The sequence below is a fragment of the Symsagittifera roscoffensis genome, chromosome 6 (genome assembly GCF_963678635.1).
Source record: "Symsagittifera roscoffensis chromosome 6, txSymRosc1.1, whole genome shotgun sequence".
In the NCBI taxonomy this organism is placed as follows: Eukaryota; Metazoa; Xenacoelomorpha; order Acoela; family Convolutidae; genus Symsagittifera; species Symsagittifera roscoffensis.
Genome location: NC_087067.1, coordinates 34,810,020 through 34,831,006, shown reverse-complemented (window position 1 = coordinate 34,831,006; position 20,987 = coordinate 34,810,020). Strand labels below are relative to the sequence as shown.

Below are 20,987 nucleotides of genomic sequence, written 5' to 3'. Positions count from 1 at the left end.
TTCGCATTAGATAATTTAACTTGTAAATGCACCACTGACAACTTTCTTCCAATTACAATCTTAACTAGGATCTCAAAGGATAAAAAAATTTTATCGATAAAAAATTCAAACCAATGAAATCGCCGTTTTGGTTGCTTCTTGAATGAAAATGGATAACGTATTTTTTAGGGAAAAAGTTTTGGAGCAATTTTTTATGTAAACATTGTGTGTATGTTTATGTATCTTTAACCACCTTATTAACAGAACAGTTTACTGAAATACTCTATATCCTATGTTAGTCTAAAAAAACTCGTGCGTAAAACCTAAATATTTAGCTCCCTTACTATTTTAATCCCACTATATTACACTTGTTAATTTATTCATTCTCTTAAAACAATATCTGTTTTTAATCATTAAAAAAAGTTCCCACTTTTTTTAACCCTATACAACTTAACACCATACATTTTCACTCACTACTTTTCGATGCCTTAGCAATTTAAAACCACTACATTTTAAAAATATATCTGTAAGTTAACACTGTTTTAATCCAAAATGAGAAAAGAACTCACTTCAAAGTGGAGTTCGGTAACAATCAAAGAAAAAAGCAAGAAAAATTTGACCATTTAAAGCCAGAAATTTTTGCGCTACTTAATTCGCATAAGTTTTGAATAGAAATGACCTTGCCAATAAATCGGATTGTTAAGATGATTCGAACCAAAATGATAATTCTTTCAACAAATTTCAAGGTCCCGCAATTAATGGTTTTCCAGACATTTTTAGCCGAAACAGAAACTTGAAAAAATTTTAACCAATTCCAAAAGACTAAATACCATTCATTTTAAGGGTTATTCTCGAATTGAATTTTTTAGCACAGTTACTTTGTTCAGCTAAGCTTTTATTGATTTGTTGTCACATAAACCCAAAGATAAAGCCCCAAGTCCTAACCTAGCATTCCAAAAAAAATGCAAGTGCACGAGTCAAAATTTTGCGTTTATTTACTTTTTCCGGGATTCTACAAAAAATATCTTTTCCAAAAGAAACTGAACAAAATTTATGTGCAAACAAAGTTGAAATTTTAAGGATATGAATGGTTAAAAAAACAAGACAAACTTTACACTGGCTTAAGACAAACTGAGTAACGCTCTGAAAATGTACAAATCAGTTTTATCTTCGTAACGGGACATTAGTTTTGTACTTTTTCAGTTAACACACGGTTTTTTTTGTGATTTTATGGCCCCTCGATGCATCAAATAAAATTAGATTTTGCTTGGAGGCGTATGTTTAGAGTATTACCACAATTTCTATAATTTTGGTTGGGCTCCGCTGAATTAGGATTGGATGCCAAAATGCCATCCTTTGACAGCATTTGTTGTTCTGGAATTCTCTATCAGTGCGGCATCTTGCTGATTACAAAAAGAGGATGGGTATAAACATTCACGGGTTTGGCCCCAGGTTTTTTTGTAAGTAGAGCCGATGTACAGACTTAGCTCGTCGTTTTTAATATTTATTTTCGGTTCTAAACAGTTTCTGTCGCAACATTTCTTGCAGTTTCTTCTCGTTTTTGATGGGAATGAAGACGTATTTGCAAGCAGGGGCAGTACCAGATAAATTAACAAGACTTGAATATAGCTGATGAGACGTTTTGGGAAGAATTTAAAAAGTTCCATCATCTAACCAGAAAGACAGTTTTTCCAGATTTTTCAACCTTTCGGGGTTCTCGCACAAAAAGATTTGCTCAGGACCATTTGATCCACTGTTACAACAGATGAAACTTCCAAAAAAATCAGTGATCTTGAAACTTTGCGCAAAGGGGATGGGTGACATATTAACATCTAGTTGCTTAGGTGTGCGCGCAGCAGTTTGAATCAGTTTGTTTTTAGTTGGGAGGACAAACTGAAAAGCCAAATCATTTGTTACTGGCACAGCTGCACTGGCAACTGAGATAAATGGTGTAAATCTCTCGCTGAGATCTGTTAAATGCTTGATGACGTTTCGGGTATCTGGTTTTGCCGCTGATGTTTTGTCGCTGATATTTTGTCGCTGGTTATGCTTTCCACGCGTCTCGATCAAATCGTTATTTTCTGTTATAAAAGATGCTCGACAATTATGTGCTTGGTATTTTGAGCAAATCCAGTGTTCGGTAAATTTGATTTTTCACCTGAAGCAAAATCGTGACCGGAAGCCATAAGAATTTGCTTGTTATTTGATGAAACTGTGAATTCGAAAAAAGACTCAACCTAAATTTGTGTTTCGTATTTGCGCTTTTTTAATCACTTGAGTACAGCATAACATGAATTTGAGATTTTTACGTTTGTCAGATACATTACGTCAAACTGTTATAAATAAGCACAAGCAGGTTTGCTTACGCATCATAATGGTTTGGTGAAACATCTAAATGAAATTAAACTACGGTCTCGTCAATAGGAGTCTTAGGTAATGTAGAAAGCTTCATTTTAGCGTGTTTAACTGAGTTAACTTGCTGTGCAATTGATTTTTTTGTACTGAATTGTATAGGAATTAAACTGTGCGGTGTTAACTTGGCTGGTAATAAATCGTAGGACACCCGAAAAAAAATAAGATTAGTAAGCAAAACGCATTCTTAAAATAATTTCGCAATGCTTGAAAATTTTCTGCTCAAGAAAAATTTTGGTAACGATAAAATTTTTTTGGTTGCTTCGTTACAAATTGATTTCTTGCAACTTAAGAAAAAAACTAAACTGGTTAGGCCTCGCTTTGTATTCCAAAAAACTAAAAGTTAACGGCAGTACTGCCGAATCTCATTTTTTGCGCTGTAATTTTCTGATCTTTACAGACAAGAAGAGATCATTACAAAAATTCTTCGTTTTTGCACTTGTGGTCACGATGTGCAAAATTTCAACTGAAACTTTTTAAAAAAGTTTTTCTATTTTTCTTTCCTCTGAAAAATTAAACAGATATAAAAACAGCTAGTTTTGTATATTTTTAGTTTCGACTCTGTCTCGTGTCGTAGGCGAATGTTTAATACGACTCTGAAGTTTTTTCAAACTAATTTAGGGCGGGTCAATTAGCCACATACTAGTAGTGGATTAAAACACGAACTATATCGCTTTTGATAAGGACAACTTGTGTTTATAAAGAAATGACAAGTTCAAACAAGAATAGTTGGTTACTGTGCAAGTGGCACAGACTGTTCCGACTGTAGTCTAAAATTAAAACGAAACAAAATAAATTTTTTTCTCAACTTAATGTCATTTTTTTTCTGCGTGATGTGAAAAAAAGGATCAAAACGAAAAACCGGAACTAAGAATATTCGACAGTTTTAGAAAGACAAGCAAAAATTATTGAAAAATGACTCAGAAAACATATTTAAAAAAAAAACATATTCAAAAAAACTTCAAAAACAGCTTCAAAAAAACTAAGATTTCAGGGCCTAAATTAAGCAAAAATAAGCAATTGTAAGCCTGCTCGCTCACTGTATTCCTAGCATTTAGACTTAAATTCAAAAATTTTAAACCTGTTTTTCTCGATACTGGGACAACTTTAAAAAAAAATATTTTGAAACTTTTTAAATAGGATAAATTCCCATTAGGATATATTCCCATTCCAAAAATTATACGTGGAATCTGGTGTTGCGTGAAAAAGAAAAATAAAAAAAATAAAACACACCAGAATGCAAAATTCCTCCCCATTTTTCAGATGGTCCGAACAAACATTTTCAAAAACTTTCGAATAGTTCACTGCACTACAGGACAGTGGAAATATTCAAGGCTTCTTCATTCCCTAGATGAGAATTGGACGTCATGTTTCGACCTAAGTGGTCAAAACAGATGCCATTATGCCAGAATGATAACTTTTTTTGTTTCTTTCAACTTATTCCGAAAGTCGACATTTTGATCGGCTTACATTTTTCCTCCCACCAAGTTGGATCCCCATAATAGTAAAATCCAAATAGTGTCGGGTATAATATGTCGGTATTTCTAGTCGTGGAGCTAATTTAAAAAGCACCCTCCAGGTTTGATCTCCAAACACCAAAAGAGCTAGTCAACTTATTTCAAAGAACTTGTCTATAAAAAAATGCAATGCTAGCAGTTCTAATATTTAATAAAACGACTAGCAAGTTTTGGTTATCTAAATGACAATGACTTCTGTTTGATACCAGAATAAAATTCCCGTACCCAGCGGATTTTCTGCGCAAGATCTGAAATTCTTTATTTCTTATATTAGTTGAGTCTCAGATCTGAAATTCTTTATTTATTCTTGACAAGAATTTGAAAATTCCAGATGTGAATTTTGGATCTTAAATAGAAAATTTCAGATCTGAAGCAGCCTTGAAAAACAAGATTTTAGATCTGAAATTAGATCTCAGAAACCCTTTGTCAAATTGTAATTTATGCATTATGAGCAATTATTTTTTTTGTGTTTCTGCAATACACAATTAGGTTAAGATTAACTAGCGGGGAAAAAACTTCCGAGTAATTTCACATAGACTTGTTTTTGAACTAAATTTCTTGTTTAACTGTGATAAAAAGTTTTCAAAAACTGCTAGAAGACCTAGCATTTTTTTGATCTATGCGCTACTTATGCGTTTTTATGTTTACCTCATGCTTGGGAAACATATTTTGGCAGTCTTCCTTTGGAGGCTATGCTGAGTACCTGCTAGTAGCTAGCAGAAGCTATCAAATACAAAGGTATTAAAAATTGCGAACATTGTGTTCAGATCTAAAATAACCAAGAACAAAACAAAAACTCAGATCTGAAATCAGAACTGAAATAACCAATTTTTAAATTATCCAAGCGTTATTTTAACATTTCAAAACCTGAATATTAGATCTGAAAAAGATTATTTCAGAACTGAAATAGAACATTTACTATGTACGGGTTGTTATATTTTTATGTGGTTTGATAAACTAAAACTTTTTAAAAACTCATTTTCAAAAAGCTAAGGTTAACAATCGTGGCATACTTTTTTTGTTTGTACATATAGAGTTTTTAGCCTATCGAATTTTCAAAATTTTTTTTAGCCATAAGCAAAAAGTTACATTTTTGTTATACCTATGTGTGCAATTCAATGCATTAAGTGAGATGGCTGATCTCCTTATGCATATTATCTATGTTATTTTGCCATTGATCTTAGGTTTCTACAAAAACGAATTCTCAAAAACGAAATTTCAAAATAAATAAAGAGCAAACCTTTAAAAAGCAAAGAAAAAAAAATTAAGTTATATTAGTTATTTGTTTTGAAAAACGCATGTAATTTGTTTTCCAGTTAACGTCAATAAAATTTTCTTTTTGAACAGTGCTAGTCATACAGTTTTCATTAATTTTTCAAATCTATGGATTTTGTTTTAGGCTATTTGGATCTCAAAACTGTACGCAAACTCTTCGCAAGCTGGAACTGAAACCAAAGATGAAGATGTGAAGCCGACGATTAGTCAAATAAGCGGCAAAATGCATCTGAGCGGAGATTGTGGTACAATTTTATCTTTTTAAATTTTTGGGGCTTTTTCGAGTACTTCCATTTTGATTTTGTCTGAGAGTCGATATAGAAATTACCATATTAATTTTTTGGATGTACTGAACTGCAAAAATGTATTCATGTGAACAAGTGAACATATCTCAAAAATTTTTGCTTTCATTTTGCTGTCGGAATTGTTTTTAGTTTGATTTTACGAGTGGTTGGAATACTGTTAAAGAATTGCTCTCGGTAATACCAGTACCTGTTGAACAAAGTCATAGCAATCACAATGACTTTTGAAACATTATGAGTTATTTCACAGATAAAAAATGAAAAAGGAACAAGGATAGCTTGTTACTGTGCAAATAGCACGAAATGTTCCTATCATAGTCTTAAAAATTACAAAAAAAAATGTTTTTTAAATTAGTATCGTTTTTTTTCTGTGTGGGGTGATAAAAGGATCTGAATGAAAAATCACATATGAAATAGGCATATGCGACAATCATAGTAAAATAGGCAAGTTGGACGGCAGTTTTGATGGAAAACAAAAAAAAATCGTTAAAAACATCAAAAAAAATTTCAAATTTTTTTTTGAAAATTTGATGAAGTTTTTGATTCCCAAAATTTTGTTTAAAAAAATTTTCTCATCTGAAACTAGTTTTTTTTTTGTGAATGAAATTGAGCATATAAAATCAGACTCGAAATTAGAGCAAAAATCAAAATTTCAATCCATCCAGTCCGATGATTATATGTGGTACCTGATTTTGCGTGGAAAACAAAAAAAAAATAAAAGGCACCCGACTACAACGTTCCTCCCCATTTTCAATGGTCGGAACACTAATTCCAAATGGTTATAATCAATGATAAAAAAGGACGACAGACGACTGTCTATTTACGACTCGGTTTTGTAGGACATAAGATAAGGATTTTGTAGCACTTGAGTCGATTCTCATAATAGAACTGAGATTGAAATTTTACTGATCAAGATTAGACAAGAGTGAATAGACATTTAATAAGCGAATAATTTTAATTTAGACCACTACTTTTTACAGAAAATTGCTCACAATTAAGCCTGAGCTAAATTATTGAAACCTAAATAAAATTGTGGACATCTAAGCTAAAATGTGTCAGTTCTTTGATAATAGCAAGCAAAAAAATTTTAAATTTTTTTTTGGAAAGAGCAAGCCGGATCAAAATCTGAAAAATTTTACACTAAAGGCGTGAAACAGCGAGTTTGTTGTAACTAATCTCAGATTTGATTTTTTGCTGATCAAACGTCCTCGCAAGCAACACAAAAAAAATTGAATCGATGAGCTCAAGTCATCCTCTTCATGGCGCACAAAATGACAGACAGAAAAATTGAAAAAAAAACTCGATTCGGCGTCACTAAAAGTATATATGAATTTTACTCTAAATATTATCGGAAAAACCAAAAAATTGTTCCGCCCAATATTTCGGATAAAAGACAATTCAAATTCATGCATGCAATTCTTCTTAGCAGTTATGTTGACTCAAAATGGTGTTATGTTGACTCAAAATCATGAAAATACATGTAACCTTTTTCAACAGCGGGCCAAGTTTATCCTTTTAAAAAGTAATTATTAGATTTTTTTGTCTGTCGGTTTTTTGCGCCTTAAATATGAGGTAAAGCTCATCATTTTTCCAAACTTGAGTCCGTAAGTTCAATTTTCTTGGGTTATGTTTGCGACGTTGACGTTAGCTATTATATACTGGCTACTCAGCCAGTGCAATCGTCAAGTGTGATACTTCAGTAATGATAATTAGACTGGTGTTCTTGATGCCGAAAAGTTCAAATCAAACTGCTTTCGTTTCATGACAAGCAGGCAAGTGTTCGTCCGTTTTCCAATTTCCCTCGCATCTTGAGATTTTCTTATATTAGAGTAAACGCGTGCTTGTGATCACTTTACTAGGCGACGAGTTTTATCTAGAGCTCGGTCACCACTGTCGGGCCGCTCGGTTCTCTTTTCATTATGAACACGCCCGATCCTTTTTAGCTGGTACCTGCATTCGAAGATTATTGTGCAAAAATGATATTCATCGGCTTAAGGGCCCGTGATTGAAACTGTTATGTCATAGTCTTGTTGTGCCGACTATTGAAAATAGGGAGGAAGTTTGTCTTCGGGTGTGTTTTAGTTTATTCGTTTTGTTACATACCTTTGGGCTAACTTCGAGCGAATAAAGTGCGCGAGCAGTCCTATTTCATCCAAAATTATTTTTTCATCCAAAATCAGTTGCCAAAAAGTCATTTCAATAGTTCGAGTGATATATAATAAAAATGATAATAATAAATTGTTTCCAAACGATATCTAGTTACAAAGTTATTTATCAATACAAATTAGAATAGTTTGGGAGAACACCATTAAGCCAACCCGGCCCGTTTTCAGGTGTCTCATTAAGCAAAGAATAAAAAAGTAGTTAAATTCTTCGACTCAATGCAATGGACCTTCTACCAGTAAACATTTATTAAACGTAAAACCTCTTCATTCGCACCTTTAAACCATTCTCTATATGAAAAGAATTAATTTTATTTTTTTTTTAGTTCTCGGGTAGTATTTTCTACCCATAACCTAGAAACCTACAGAAACAAGTTCTACTTATTGATCAATAAAATGTGTCAAAGCATGCCGATTAAAACCGTTTTTCCTTGATTGTAATTATCCAAAAAATTATGATTAAAACTATTTAATTGAAACCGAGAAGCCCCATTCAAGAAATTGACCCAGGCGGGAAAAAATTATTAAAAAGTTAAGCATTTTTCTATTTTAGGTGTAATCGACCCTCTGTTGAGTTTATTTTTGTTTATAGCTAACTTTTGATTTGTTTTCTCTTTGAAAATATCACGTTTAATTTTTGTTCAGTAATGAAATATCTCAAGGTATCAACATGGCACTCTTTTCGAAAATATTTCCCGGTTAATTTAAGAACTTCGTACGCGAAAAGTTCTCTTACGGTATAATTTTATTTTCATGCATTATTTCAGTGTTCAATCCATCCTGTGTTTAGAAATTTTTTTTCTGTTTAGCCTTCTGATTTTCATTTCCAGTTCTAACAGTTTGGTATTTGCATTAACTAAAACTCCATATTCGATGATTGGTTGCACATAACTTTTATACACAAATATTAATTGCACTCCAATTAGAAGCTTTCTCACCTGAAAAAACACTCCACAGAAGTGCAAAATTGTGGTTTTTACTTTATCAATATGCTGATGAAAATTCAATTTCCAGTCAAGGTGAACTCCAAGATATTAAGATATTTAAAACATTCTACATCTTCTACTTGGGTGTCTTTTAAAAAATTTTGGCTGGTGTTTTTTCAGTTTTTTGGCTCCAACAGTGTCTCATGGTCTTAGTTTTTTGACACTCAGAGTCAATTTGTTCTTGTCTAACCAATCATTTACTTCAAGCAAAGCCGATTGATGTGCGAAAACAAAAAAGTCTTTGTTTTTTGAGGATTTCAGAACAGTGTCATCAGCATACAAAAGTACCCCTGTGTTTTTTCTGGCTATTTGTAGATCGTTTTTGTAGAGTGTGAATGAATACGGGCCAAGGATAGATCCTTAAGGTACACCAAAAGAGACAGGTAAGATTCCAAAAGATTTAAGACAGGCCCCATTGAATCCCATGTTTTCCAATTTTATTAACAGATTAGAGTGACCAACAGTGTCAAAAGCCTTTGTTAGGCCTGAAAAATATTCTGAATATTCAGAGATTTTTGTTCGATAGCGATGCTGAAACTTCTTCCAACATTGTAAGGATGGCGTCAACAGTGCTTCTTTTTGGTCTGAAGCCAAACTGTGTGTTTCGGATGATAAAAAACGTGTCCAAATTTGATTGAGCTCGTTTAATAATTAGACGCTGAAAACTTTTGCCCACAACTGGAAGAAGCGAAATTGGTCTATAGTCTGAGGGGTCATCATTGTCTCCCTCCTTGAAATTGGTACAATTTTTGCTTTTTTTAAACAGTTTGGATAGACTGCTGAGGTTAGGCAGTCATTGAAGGTTTCAGTCAAATTGGCCTGCTGGTATAGTTTTTAAAAGCCTGACGAAAACAGTTTTGATATCATAGCAATCTGTACTATATTTTTTTTCGACTCTCGATATGAATTCACTGACTTCACATAAATCATTTATTTCTTCAAAAACACCGATTGCTGATGACGGATAACTTATTTTCCATGCAGTTTGTTTTGCTTTATGAAAATGCGGCGCCAATGTTTGCGAAGTGCTCGTTAAAATGCTCAGCGTCCACCTTCGATAGATTAAGTGATTTGGTACTTTCCTTTTTACCTCTCAATTCCTTGAACGTTTCATAAAAAAGTTTTCGCTTTACAATCAGACTCAAGCAATAACTTTTTTCGATAGTAATTTCGTTTTTCTACGGATGATTAGGTTTTTTACAACTTTATTTTGAGAACTTTATATGTTCTGGGCATCCGTTGTTTAAACATTCAAAAAACCTTGTCGTAACTGCCGCTTTTTTGCTCCTTGATTTTTTCAACTTCATTGTCAATCCATCGATGTCTTTCTGATTGTACTAGTAAATGCTTTGGAAAAAAGTATCAACTGCCTTCATCAGGGTCAATTTTTTTTTCTTAATTTTGAGAAGACTTTTGAAGATCTTCGGGATTCCATAACTGCATACATTTGCCAATCTCAAGCTGTAAATAAAAATCTAATTTCTCACTTATTTCCATTTTCTTAAACTTATTCCAGTTTCTAGCAAAAGTTTTTTCAGTAAGAACGTCTTTTTTCAGAAAATTAGAAAAAAAACTGAACACCAAAATGATCAGACACGAAAATTTGATAATTTTTGTTGAGAAACTTGATGTACAAAAAAATAAGTCAATCAAAGTGCTACTACCTTCTGTCATGTCACTCTTGTTGGGAGGGAGCACATTTTGTTTTATAATATGCCATTTCCTATCATAATATCGTCAATTTTCATTCGCTTTGTCGAATTTAACAGAAAATTTACGTTGAAATCACTACAAACTGTGTTCGGTTTCAGGCCCTAGCGGTAATCTATCCAAATAATTTTGAAGGCTTTCGAAGATAGTGTTATTTGATGGAATGTAAACACAGGTTACTACAATTTTCTGATTAAATTGGCTTTTTATGGGAACTGACAAGATTTGGTTATTGTTATCTTTTTTTTTGGTTTTATTATCCTATGGTCTGATCCAGTGTTAACATAGAAGCCAATACCACCTCCTCGTTTATTTCTAGCGCAAATATAGAGAGGTTCGTATCCTTGAATTTGGAAAATATCGATGTCAGAGTTATTTTTGAGCCAGGTTTCAGTTACAAAAATGATATGTGGACGTTGGGCCAACTGTTCTTCTTCTAATTCTTATATTATATTCAAACGCCTTAAAACATGACTGGAACGACATTTAAAAATTGTCGAAAACGTTCCTGTGTCGACAAGAAGACGTCTATTTTTGAGCTAGTAAAGCAAGCAATTAGGCTTTATGACAAAAAATGTTTCTTTCAAGTAATGAAAATCTCAATTTACTCCAGAAAAAATTGTTTTGGGGTAACTTAATTTAGCGCTTCTGTGGTAACAAAAAACAACAATTGGAAAAACTGCTCTGCAGGCAAAACTATATAATATAATAAGCGTTGGTTTCTTCATTATTTAGGTTACTTATTTTTCTGAGTTTATTGCTGTCAAATATGCCCAATTCAAAAATTGTCTCATCACAAGGCACAAAAAAGACGACTTTTATCGTTCATAAAAAAAAACGTTTTTTTTAATGAACGGTCTGAATGTTCTGTGCTGCTTGCAAAAAACCTTCTATCCTTCTTCATTATAAATTTTCAAAAAATGGCTACATAGAGACTGCTATATAAATTGTGTTGAATTTCAACTGATATTTTTTCCGTAAATTCATTTCAATTGCATTTGCCAAAAAGAAGCTAAATTACGCCGTCCAATGACAACAGCGCAAATGGAGCAGAAGAACGTGAGTCACTTCTAATTTCAAAATTGGGTAACTTTTTTGGAAATCTCTGGAGAATATCAAAAGTAATGATCTAGTTTTCTAAAATTAAGTTGGTTCTATCAAAAAACGTCAGCCGTAGAAAGTCCTGAAATTTGAAGAGCTTTAAGTCGTTATTGTTTTCTGTTAATGTGAATGTTTCAATGTTTTTCTGTCTCTTTCAGTTCTTTGACACTTTTTCAATTGTCTGTTGGCTGGGTTTATTTTATGCAAGCTGAGGTTGCACGATCGTAATGAAATTTTAAACGGGCTTTAGTAAACCTTCACTGGATTTTTATGGGAAAAATAGTTATAATGGACTATGCAGCCTTCAACCATCAATTACCCCCCCCCCCCCGCCCCCCCCCCCCCCAATTGAGGTGGGAATAGTGGGCATGCGGAGGGCTTGTGGGCAAATGGTGATATTTTTTTTACTATGAAGATGGTACAAAATAGTTTGAAAATTGTTAAACTGAGAAGTTGAAAAGTTAGAGAAATAAAAAAATAATAAATTATTGAAAACTTTATGAAACGTAATACTTGACAACTACATTCGTTTTGTCAATGAAAATTGCCACAAAAGTCCAAATATCCGCACCATTACAAACTCTACAAAAAGCTTCTAATGAGGCTATAAAGACTCCAAGTTTTCAAAAAAAACTAAGCTGACAAAAATAAGCAGACAAACAATAATCTAAATTAGCCAAAGTTTTCTAATTGCAAGAAAAACAGGTCTCAACTGGAATCGATCTCCCGTGCTTTGTCGTCTGAAGCATTGGGATTACAGGAACTTGGAAGAAAGCTAAGCCATTGAGCTACGGGAACTAAGCCGATAAAAAAAACAGACGAAAAATAGTCCGAAAAAGCACAAAAACTCTAGTTTGTGAAAAAATGCCCAGTCGGATTCGGATTTTGCCGTCTTAAGCAGGTGTTGCCTTGCATCACATGCACCAGTTGTTTGATTGAATTTGAACTTATGAAAGCCATGCGGTAACAAAGCTGAATCTTATTTTCTTAATTACAAAAACGTTAAATTCCCTCCACGTCAGAGCACACACACGAGCGCAAAAACTTTTTTGGACCTAACGACGCAATAAGAAGCCACTAATTTGATATTGGTTAAACCGAAATTTGTTAAGCTCATAAAAAGACAAAAAAATGAAAAAAGTGAAAATTTAACAAATAGAGCTGGTAAAAGTACAACCAATGAGAAAAGCAAATTTCGATTCGGCCGGATTTTTAACATGCTAAAATTAATTGCAGTGAAATATGTTTACAGCTTAAAGTAACGATTGTTAAATAAGCAACTAAGCCGACAAAATGTAAGCAGACAAAAAAAGGCCGAATTTTTTGAACCGGAACATTTACCGTTTGAAAAAAAAAACGGGTACTGGTCAGATTCTAACCCAGGATCTTTGCCGTTCTAGGCGTATTCGCTTCCATTAGCCTAGGTGTGCAAAATAAACTGCAAAGTTTGATTTCATTATGAACCAAGGTACCAACAGGAGTCCGATGAATCCTGTGGAAAAAGTTGTTTACGGGAAAAAAGTCTGGTTTCCAATTGCAATATCCTTGCTATCGCCTGGGTAATTATTTTTGTAATTTAATGGCTACTGGCTATAAAATGACATTATAATCGACTTTTATCCATGAAACTTAATTGGCAACTTAATGGGCAACTTTTATCGCAAAAAAAGAAACAATCTTGTACCCAACGTTTTCTCTCAATCCTGTGGCATAAAGAGAAAAATAGATGCTAAATATTATAGCTTTACTAGAAAAAACAATAAAATTAAACGACAAGGGTTTATTAGGTCTCATTTAATGATCTATTGTTCCTTTTAGAAAAGAAATATATCGAAGATGATCTATCAGATGCGATGACCCTCAACGAAACTGCAGATCACGGTTTGTTAATTGGAAACTACCTAACGAAACATATGGCCTTGTCAAGCTTTCCAGCTCAAATTTTCTATGTTGATTTTTTTTTCAGCGGTGTGCCATTCTTTTTCCAATGCAATCGATCATTCGAACATGAGGAGGACAAACGAGAAAAGGTCAAGAAGAGTTCGCTTTTCGGAGTCCCAAGTGCAAATCAACTGTGTGGCCAGCGGATGTACAGACGCATTATGTAACATACACGTCGAGTCGCCATCGGATTACGCAACTGATGCCAGCTCAGATTCATTCGAGAAGTACGATTTGAAGGTGGAGTTTTCCATCCCTGTTTGTCACCAAAATATGATCATGTATACGGTGTACAATATGACAGACAATCGACAAGTGGTCATCCAAGATGGAATGATTGGCTCGGTTCAGGGGTCAAACTATCATCCAATACCTGGTCAGTTTCAGGTCAACCTTACTCTGAAACTTGCTAGTTTCAAGGCTCAATTTGGTCAATGTGTTCTGCCTGTAATTAGTTTTTTTTCAGTCTACCTCCTCCTACACATTAGTTTTCATCGTTCAGCCAACAACAAAACGATTTACTGTTGAAATAATGTTCTGAGGGCTGTAAATTAGTTTTTAAGTTGTATAAGTGGTGTAATTGTTTGCAGGACCAAAACTTTCCCCTGTTGATTCTGTCTGTTTGCAGCTGGTGTGGGTTCGTCTAAGTTCTTCCTGAGTGGCTCTGTGTATTCCCTGGTGAGAGGAGCTTCAACGAGTCAACTTCAAGTGCCACAGACCATCAGCAACGTCAGTATACTTAAAAGACCCCCCCCCCCCCCCAAAAAAAGTTTTATTTTGTTCTATGAAAAAGGATTAACACACTTAGCAAAAAATAAGGATTAATTCATTTAGACCAATAAAGATTTCAGAATCTTTTCTACTCCGTTGTTTTTTTTTCAGACTTTTGAAGAAAACAACGAAATATTACAGTTTGGGAATTTTCAGTTTTTTATTTCATTTTATTCATTTCATTTTTTTTAAAGCCAGCAACTACTCAAACAAGTTTTAAAGGACAGTCTTTACATTCGGTACTTTGCACTGATATGAGCAATCGTGTCTGATTTAATAGTGTTTTTGATATATCTGCATTACTTCTAATTGAATAAGCTGAAATTAACCTCGATTATTGAATTATCCTGAAAAAATTGACCTTTGTTAAACTGTTTGCTGTCTTATTCCGTTCTCCTTGGACTGGATGAACCTTAGTTGATGGAATTATTTGACAAGATAATATTAATTGTTTTCAAACATGAGACCACTTCGTGAACTTGAAATAGGTCGAGCACACTAGCATGTTGTGAGGGCCGGATTAGGTTATTAGTAAAAGTGGACGACTGAATCGCATTAATGAAACTCAAGCAATCTAATTTTTATGCTTTTTTTGTAATCTGATCATTAGCTTTAAGCAAACGTGTCGCTTTGTCTATAATTGATTCCAAGTCAATTAAGAACCAACTGTTTTTTTTTCTTTTTGAGTGAGATCATGAATTCCAAAAATGATCTATTGAGAAGAAGAAACTAAGACATTTATTTCTCTGATTCAAAAATGTACATATCAGAATTTTATACAATTACAAAATCATTCACCAGGGGGGACACAAAATGGACCTTTTGGTCACTGGGTAGTGCCTTAACGTTTCTAAGCACTATGTACAATTGTAGCATAGACAACCACTTAAAATAACACACGTGAAATTGCTTCATGGCTATGATTTTAAGCTTCGTTAATTGTAATCAGGCACCACCGGTTATGGAGTCCTTTTAGGCAGCCATTTGGTACCATTAAAATTACATAAAAATTGATCATTTCCCAGCCCAACCGCCGCAAAAGACCCATCAAATAGACATGTTTATGCAATCTTTTTTCACAACAGTTTATAAGCAGTAGGGTTTGATTGTTTTCATTGTTTTTTTTTTTGCTGAGTCCTTTACTCAAAGAGGGTTGGTTTCTTCGAATTTTACGTTCTTGATAACATCCGGGTACCAGTTTAAGTGTGCTAGCGAGTTTGCTTGGACTTTTTATGTAAGTTTTCCTCTGATAGGAATACTAAAAACAGACATTTTCTGAAAATGGTTTGAATGCGTTTCAGCTCTACTTTGTGAATGAAGAGTGCCTGTTGATTCTGGACAGAAAGGGGGCTGTGTTTCCTAACCGGGCGGGGGGACGTTCATCTGGTGACAACAGCAGCAAGTGGGAGAGGAAATGTTTCCGCAGGGGTGCCAGGGGGTACAATCTGGTGATGCTCTCGGTTCCCATCACCCTCTGTGACGTCTCAGCCTCCCTCAGTCCAGGTTAGATCAACTTAGAGTCGCAGCTTAATATTCTCAACTTAATATTATAAAAATTATTATCAAGAGTAATGAACATAGTGAAGACTCTTATATAAGTCTTGCTGATTTTTTTGCTTTGTTTTTTTTTCTTCCGGAAAAAGTCTTAAAATGCTCTTATAACTAAAATGCGCATTCATTATTTGTATATATTAATTCATATATGAATGCACTTTTTGAGTTCAATTGAAGTTCCTCAGCTGAAAGTTACGTAAATAGCGTTCTCCAAATACGAACGTGGAAATGGCGCAAAAAAACGAACAATTTGTAGTTTTGAAAGTGGATTGTAATTTTTAGATTTCCAGCGGAGTAAAAACCTTACCTATTGATCCAACTTTTCAAATTGGGTTAATTTTATCAAAAAAGCGCCATTAATAAATTGTTCTAGAAACTCAAAGATCTTAAAGGGCATCTGTTTTCAATTTAAAACTCGAAAGTTGAGATGTTTGCAGCAAAGTCAGTGTTTTTTCTGTTTACTCGCTTTCATTGCTCTTTTTCAAAGCCTGTTGGCTATGTTTTCTATTATAAACCTCCTTCCTTTCAGCCAATTATGTACTAACAAGCGAGGCTTCTCATTCGCATTTGATTAAGTGACCATTTCTCCTCGTTCAGCTACGGAGACAGATCAATTAATCAGATAATGGACACTGCTAAATATCATAAAAAATTTAGAATTGTAATTGTAATTGTAACAATTTGCTGAAAGGTATGTTTGAAATAATTTTTGTTTTCTCTTCGAATTCAGAAGGTGTCAAAACGATGGTTGACTGCAGAAATGTAAATTAAAAGCTACTGCAGAAACTTGCATAAAATTGCTCCAATTACAGTTAAGTTTGAATACCAGCATTGCGGTTCTTTTTCATTGAAATCTATGATTTCTTCCAGACCAATGTGAGGACCTGTCTGCTCACATGGACAACCCTACAGCCGGTGCTAGTTCGGGTTCATTCACAGTGAAGAGAGATCTAGAAATGTCCTCTGAGATGTTTCCGAATGATGATAAAGTTAGCTACAGATGCAGTGTGGGGGACGACCACTGCGATGGGATTGCATGTGCATACGATGTGAAAAAGTTATTTGATGTGAGTCATACTTCCTTTTTATGTTTCGATTGAGTACATCGCGAGGCCTTCTCAGGTGATTTTATGGTTTAAAAGAGAAATTAAGCGGAGATGTGAGGATATAATGCAAATGGACTATCCTGGACAAGACTGCTAAGGCCTACTGATAGCAATTTGCAGGATCCACATTATTTTATTATTCTAACCCGAACTTTTTTTTCAAAAACAGCGTTTTTTTTTCTACATCATCAAAAAATTTGTAAACCAAATTTACAGAAGTCCAAAATTGAGACCTTGAATGCAGTGGTACTAAAATTGATTTTAGGACCAAATACAAAAACTTACAGCGAAACTCAAAAAATGTCACACAACTTCATCTAACAAAAAAATGCTTTTCACACCATTTCACTCAGCGAAAAAAGGTTAGTCACCATTTTGAGTTTTTTATTCTTTTTTTAAGCCCCCACCTGCAGTTTCCGGTACAAAAAGTTAAGATTAAATACATTCGGAATTATCACGATTTATGGCCCGGACTGACTGACGAGCCCACGACACTACCTGTGAAAAAAAAAATTGGAAACTGAAAAGGAACGTTTTGCTGCAAAGCAAAAGAGAAAACTTATCTCTTCGAACAATCAAAAGTTGGTTTCAAACAGCCGGTTGCGCAAGAAAATATGTTGCAAAACTGCAGTCAAAGTAAAAAGTGTTGATTTTAATTAAAAACTTCTGAAAAGCCTTCCTTGTGCCTAGATCGTCTTAAATATGTTTCTCAAGTTTGAATATGGGATCAACATGCACCATGCAATTGATTCACTCCGTTAGTCAACATTCGCATCAATATTTTGAGTGAGGGGCGTCCACCGCCCCCTCCCCTAAATCCACTTCTCTAATATTCTGAAATCCCAAATAAATTTTATAGTTTACAGTTCTTGTCTGAATCTTAGAAGGCAATAAACGTTTTTTAAACTTGATACTGTCGAGCCAAAACTTGTTGCTAGATGCAACTCAAATGTATTTTAAAATGGAGGGGCTTTTTTCCGTATAAATACTCCGTTCAGTTTATCTATGTACAACTAGTTTTAATACCTTCCTCACAAAAGCTCCTCTGATTTTTGAGGTTTTGAATTTGTTCACGACCACCTCTGACTTAAAGGTGTGCTAGAAGATACCAATTAGTCATTGTTCTTTTGTTCAGACTAGATAACTTTTTGTTTCCTGTATAATAACTTAAACTTTAAAACAATCAATAACAAATGTGTTTTCGAAACAATTTTGGGTTATTAGTTGACCTGAGGTTTGTTTGAGTTCACAAATTATTGTTTGATCTCAGAATCTTCGAGCACTTTTCCATTTTGATCAAACTATTCAGTCGGTCAGAAATTGTATGCCACGAGTTATAAACTCGGCCAGTTGACAATAAATCGAAACTGAGATGAAGTTCTTGTTGTTCACTTGGCTGGGTTTGCTGATTTCATTCGGAATTTGTTTTCCTTTTTCAGCTGCAATTTCGTTCCACGTAGAGCCGGACACCCAATATATCCAGACCAAAGACTCTGGTTCTTTGTTAATTTGGCTTGAAGGAATAGAAAACGAGGGCGAGGCATTCGAGTTTTTTGTTAATGTTTCGACAAATAACGAACATGTAATTGAAATCAGCCAGAAAGTGTTGGTTGTGGGATCAACTGAAACTGAAATTCTCTTCCAGACTGACCTTCCCGGGAATGCTTTGATCAATTTTGAACAAATTATAAAATGCACGCCAGATCAAAAGGAGACTAGTGTTGTTGACGTTGCAGACACGTATGTTCACGTGTACGTAATCCGAAGCCACCCACTCGATGTCTTCAACACAGTTATCGGGTGGGTTTACTTCACCTCGTGGAGTCTCTCTTTCTATCCACAGCTGTATGAAAACATCTACCGCAAAAGTGTGGTGGGTCTGAACTTCGACTACCTATCTTTCAACATGCTGGGTTATTTTGTCTACAGCATTTTCAACGTGGGCTTGTACTGGGTAACTTACATACGTGAACAGTACATCGAGCAGCACCCGGGTCAATTGATTCCGGTCAAGTTAAACGACGTTTTCTTCAGTTTGCATGGTGGACTTTTGACTGCCATTACAATCGGAACTTGTTTCATTTACGATCGTGGAAACCAGCGAGTCTCGTGGGTTTGTAGAATCGCCATAGCCATAGGTCTGCTCTACATCGGAACCCTTGCACTCCTGGCAGGACTGACCGGAGTTTGTCCAAACCTTACCTGGCTTAATTTCGTTTCCTGGATCAGCTACATCAAACTTATCGTGACTATAGTCAAATACTGTCCGCAAGCCTACATGAACTACTCGAGGAAAAGCACGAGTGGCTGGAGCATTGGAAATGTGCTTCTTGACTTGACCGGTGGATTGTGCAGCATTTTGCAGACTGTTCTCCTGGCCTATAACAGTAACGACTGGCCGTCTCTTTACGCGAACCCGGTGAAACTGGGCTTAGGCATACTGACTCTAATCTTTGATTCCGTTTTCATGCTGCAACATTACACGCTGTACCCTGAGAGCCACGAGAACAGCATATCCGGGAGATTTTCCAAGTGGTCCAAACGTGGTTATACGCGATTGCTTGGATATGATTTTGATCGAAAAAAAGAGCGTGCGGGATCCAGGCTGTTTCTAAATTGAGTTATTAATGAATCAGAATAATAAACTTTTTATTTGCTGCTGCAAACTTTATTTATATGAGAAATGGATATACTTTTTAATTCGAAAACTACAGATGAAACTTCGATTTCCTCAATTTTGGTTCATAAATAAATGTACGAGAACATCATCGACTCTGTTTCATATCTGCTTCAAATTTTATTAAATACTGAAAAATCAAAGGAGCAGATAACTTTGAAGCTGTAGTTGAAAATTGACGACCAAAAACACAGCTGCAGATCAAAAATTTTTGGGAAAATTTTAAAAATTTGCATACAGTTTTCAATTATTTTAAAAAAAAATATTATAATTGAATCAAAAATTCAATTAATTTTACAATATTAATAAACAAAATAAAATGTTTCCAAACGATATCTAGCAACAGAGTTATTTATTGAAACAGTATGGGAGAACACCATTAAGCTACAACGTGTCTCATTAATCTGAGAACATAAAAATAGTTACATTTTTATATCCAATAGATCGTTCTACTAGTAATTATTTGCTATACAAACACCTCTTTATTCCCTCCTTTCAACTCTTTATATAAGTTTTTTTTTGTTTTCTTGTGTAATCTTTTCTACCCGCAAACTAGAAACCAACAGAAAACAATTTTTTATTTTCATTTCTCAAAAAAATGAAGGCATGCTCACTGAAATCGTATTTCAAAGAATGTAGTTTTCAAAAAACTTAGGATTGAAACTGTTCAATTGAATTAAAGAAGCCACTATCAAAAACAGACACAGGTCTGTTGGCTTGACTTTCATTTAAAGCATATATATCGATTTGGCTTTTTCCTTGCATATATCGTTTTTAACTCTTGATCAATCAAGCTATGTGTCTTTTTGAATAGCTTCTCCGCCTTTTTTTAAAGCATCGTGCACAAAACTCGCTTACGGTAAAGATTTTTTTAATGCATTGTACATGTAATTGAAAACATAATGCGCTTATAAAGAACTATTCTAATGAGTGTTTTAGTTTTCATTTCAAGTTCCAACAAATTGATTTTGTCGGAGTTTGCCTAAGCTAAAGCTTCATATTGGATGATCAGTTGCATATAACTTGTTTTTTTTCTAGTAAATTTTAATTGCTGTCCTGTTGAACACTTTCTCAATTTAAAACGCGCGATGGAACTGCAAAATTTATTTTTTTTTACTCAATAATTATGCTGGTAAAAACTCAATTTGACTTGGAGAAGAACTCCAAGATATTTAAAATTTTCATAACAAGAAACTTGACGAAAGTTTAAAAGTTCAGCGCTGTTTTTCTCCACAAAATGGATACAAATTTTTCACATTTTCAAACAAAAATTTAGATCGTTTTTTTTTTCTCAAAAACAATAATTGCTGCTGACGAATAACATTATTTCCCATATTAGTTTGGATGTTTATTATTTGATTTGATTTAGTGAGTTGAAACTTTTCCTTCTACCTTCCATTTCATTGAAACTTTAAATGAACTTTTCGTTCTAGATGTTGGGACTAGCTTTAATTTATGTCAATAGTTTTTGTAATGTTTATACAGGTTTCTACA

At 34.2% G+C, this 20,987-nt stretch overlaps 1 protein-coding gene across 1 annotated transcript in view; it reads left to right on the top strand.

Annotated features, from left to right (window-relative positions):
- Positions 1-20,987, top strand: part of LOC134847818 (uncharacterized) — a 95,533-nt gene that overhangs the window by 10,996 nt on the left and 63,550 nt on the right. Inside the window, exons 7-12 of the mRNA XM_063865037.1 lie at positions 5,308-5,428; positions 13,263-13,325; positions 13,411-13,761; positions 14,014-14,114; positions 15,458-15,659; positions 16,581-16,777. Of these exons, the coding sequence (XP_063721107.1) occupies positions 5,308-5,428; positions 13,263-13,325; positions 13,411-13,761; positions 14,014-14,114; positions 15,458-15,659; positions 16,581-16,777 (1,035 nt within the window). The remainder of the gene's footprint in view (positions 1-5,307; positions 5,429-13,262; positions 13,326-13,410; positions 13,762-14,013; positions 14,115-15,457; positions 15,660-16,580; positions 16,778-20,987) is intronic.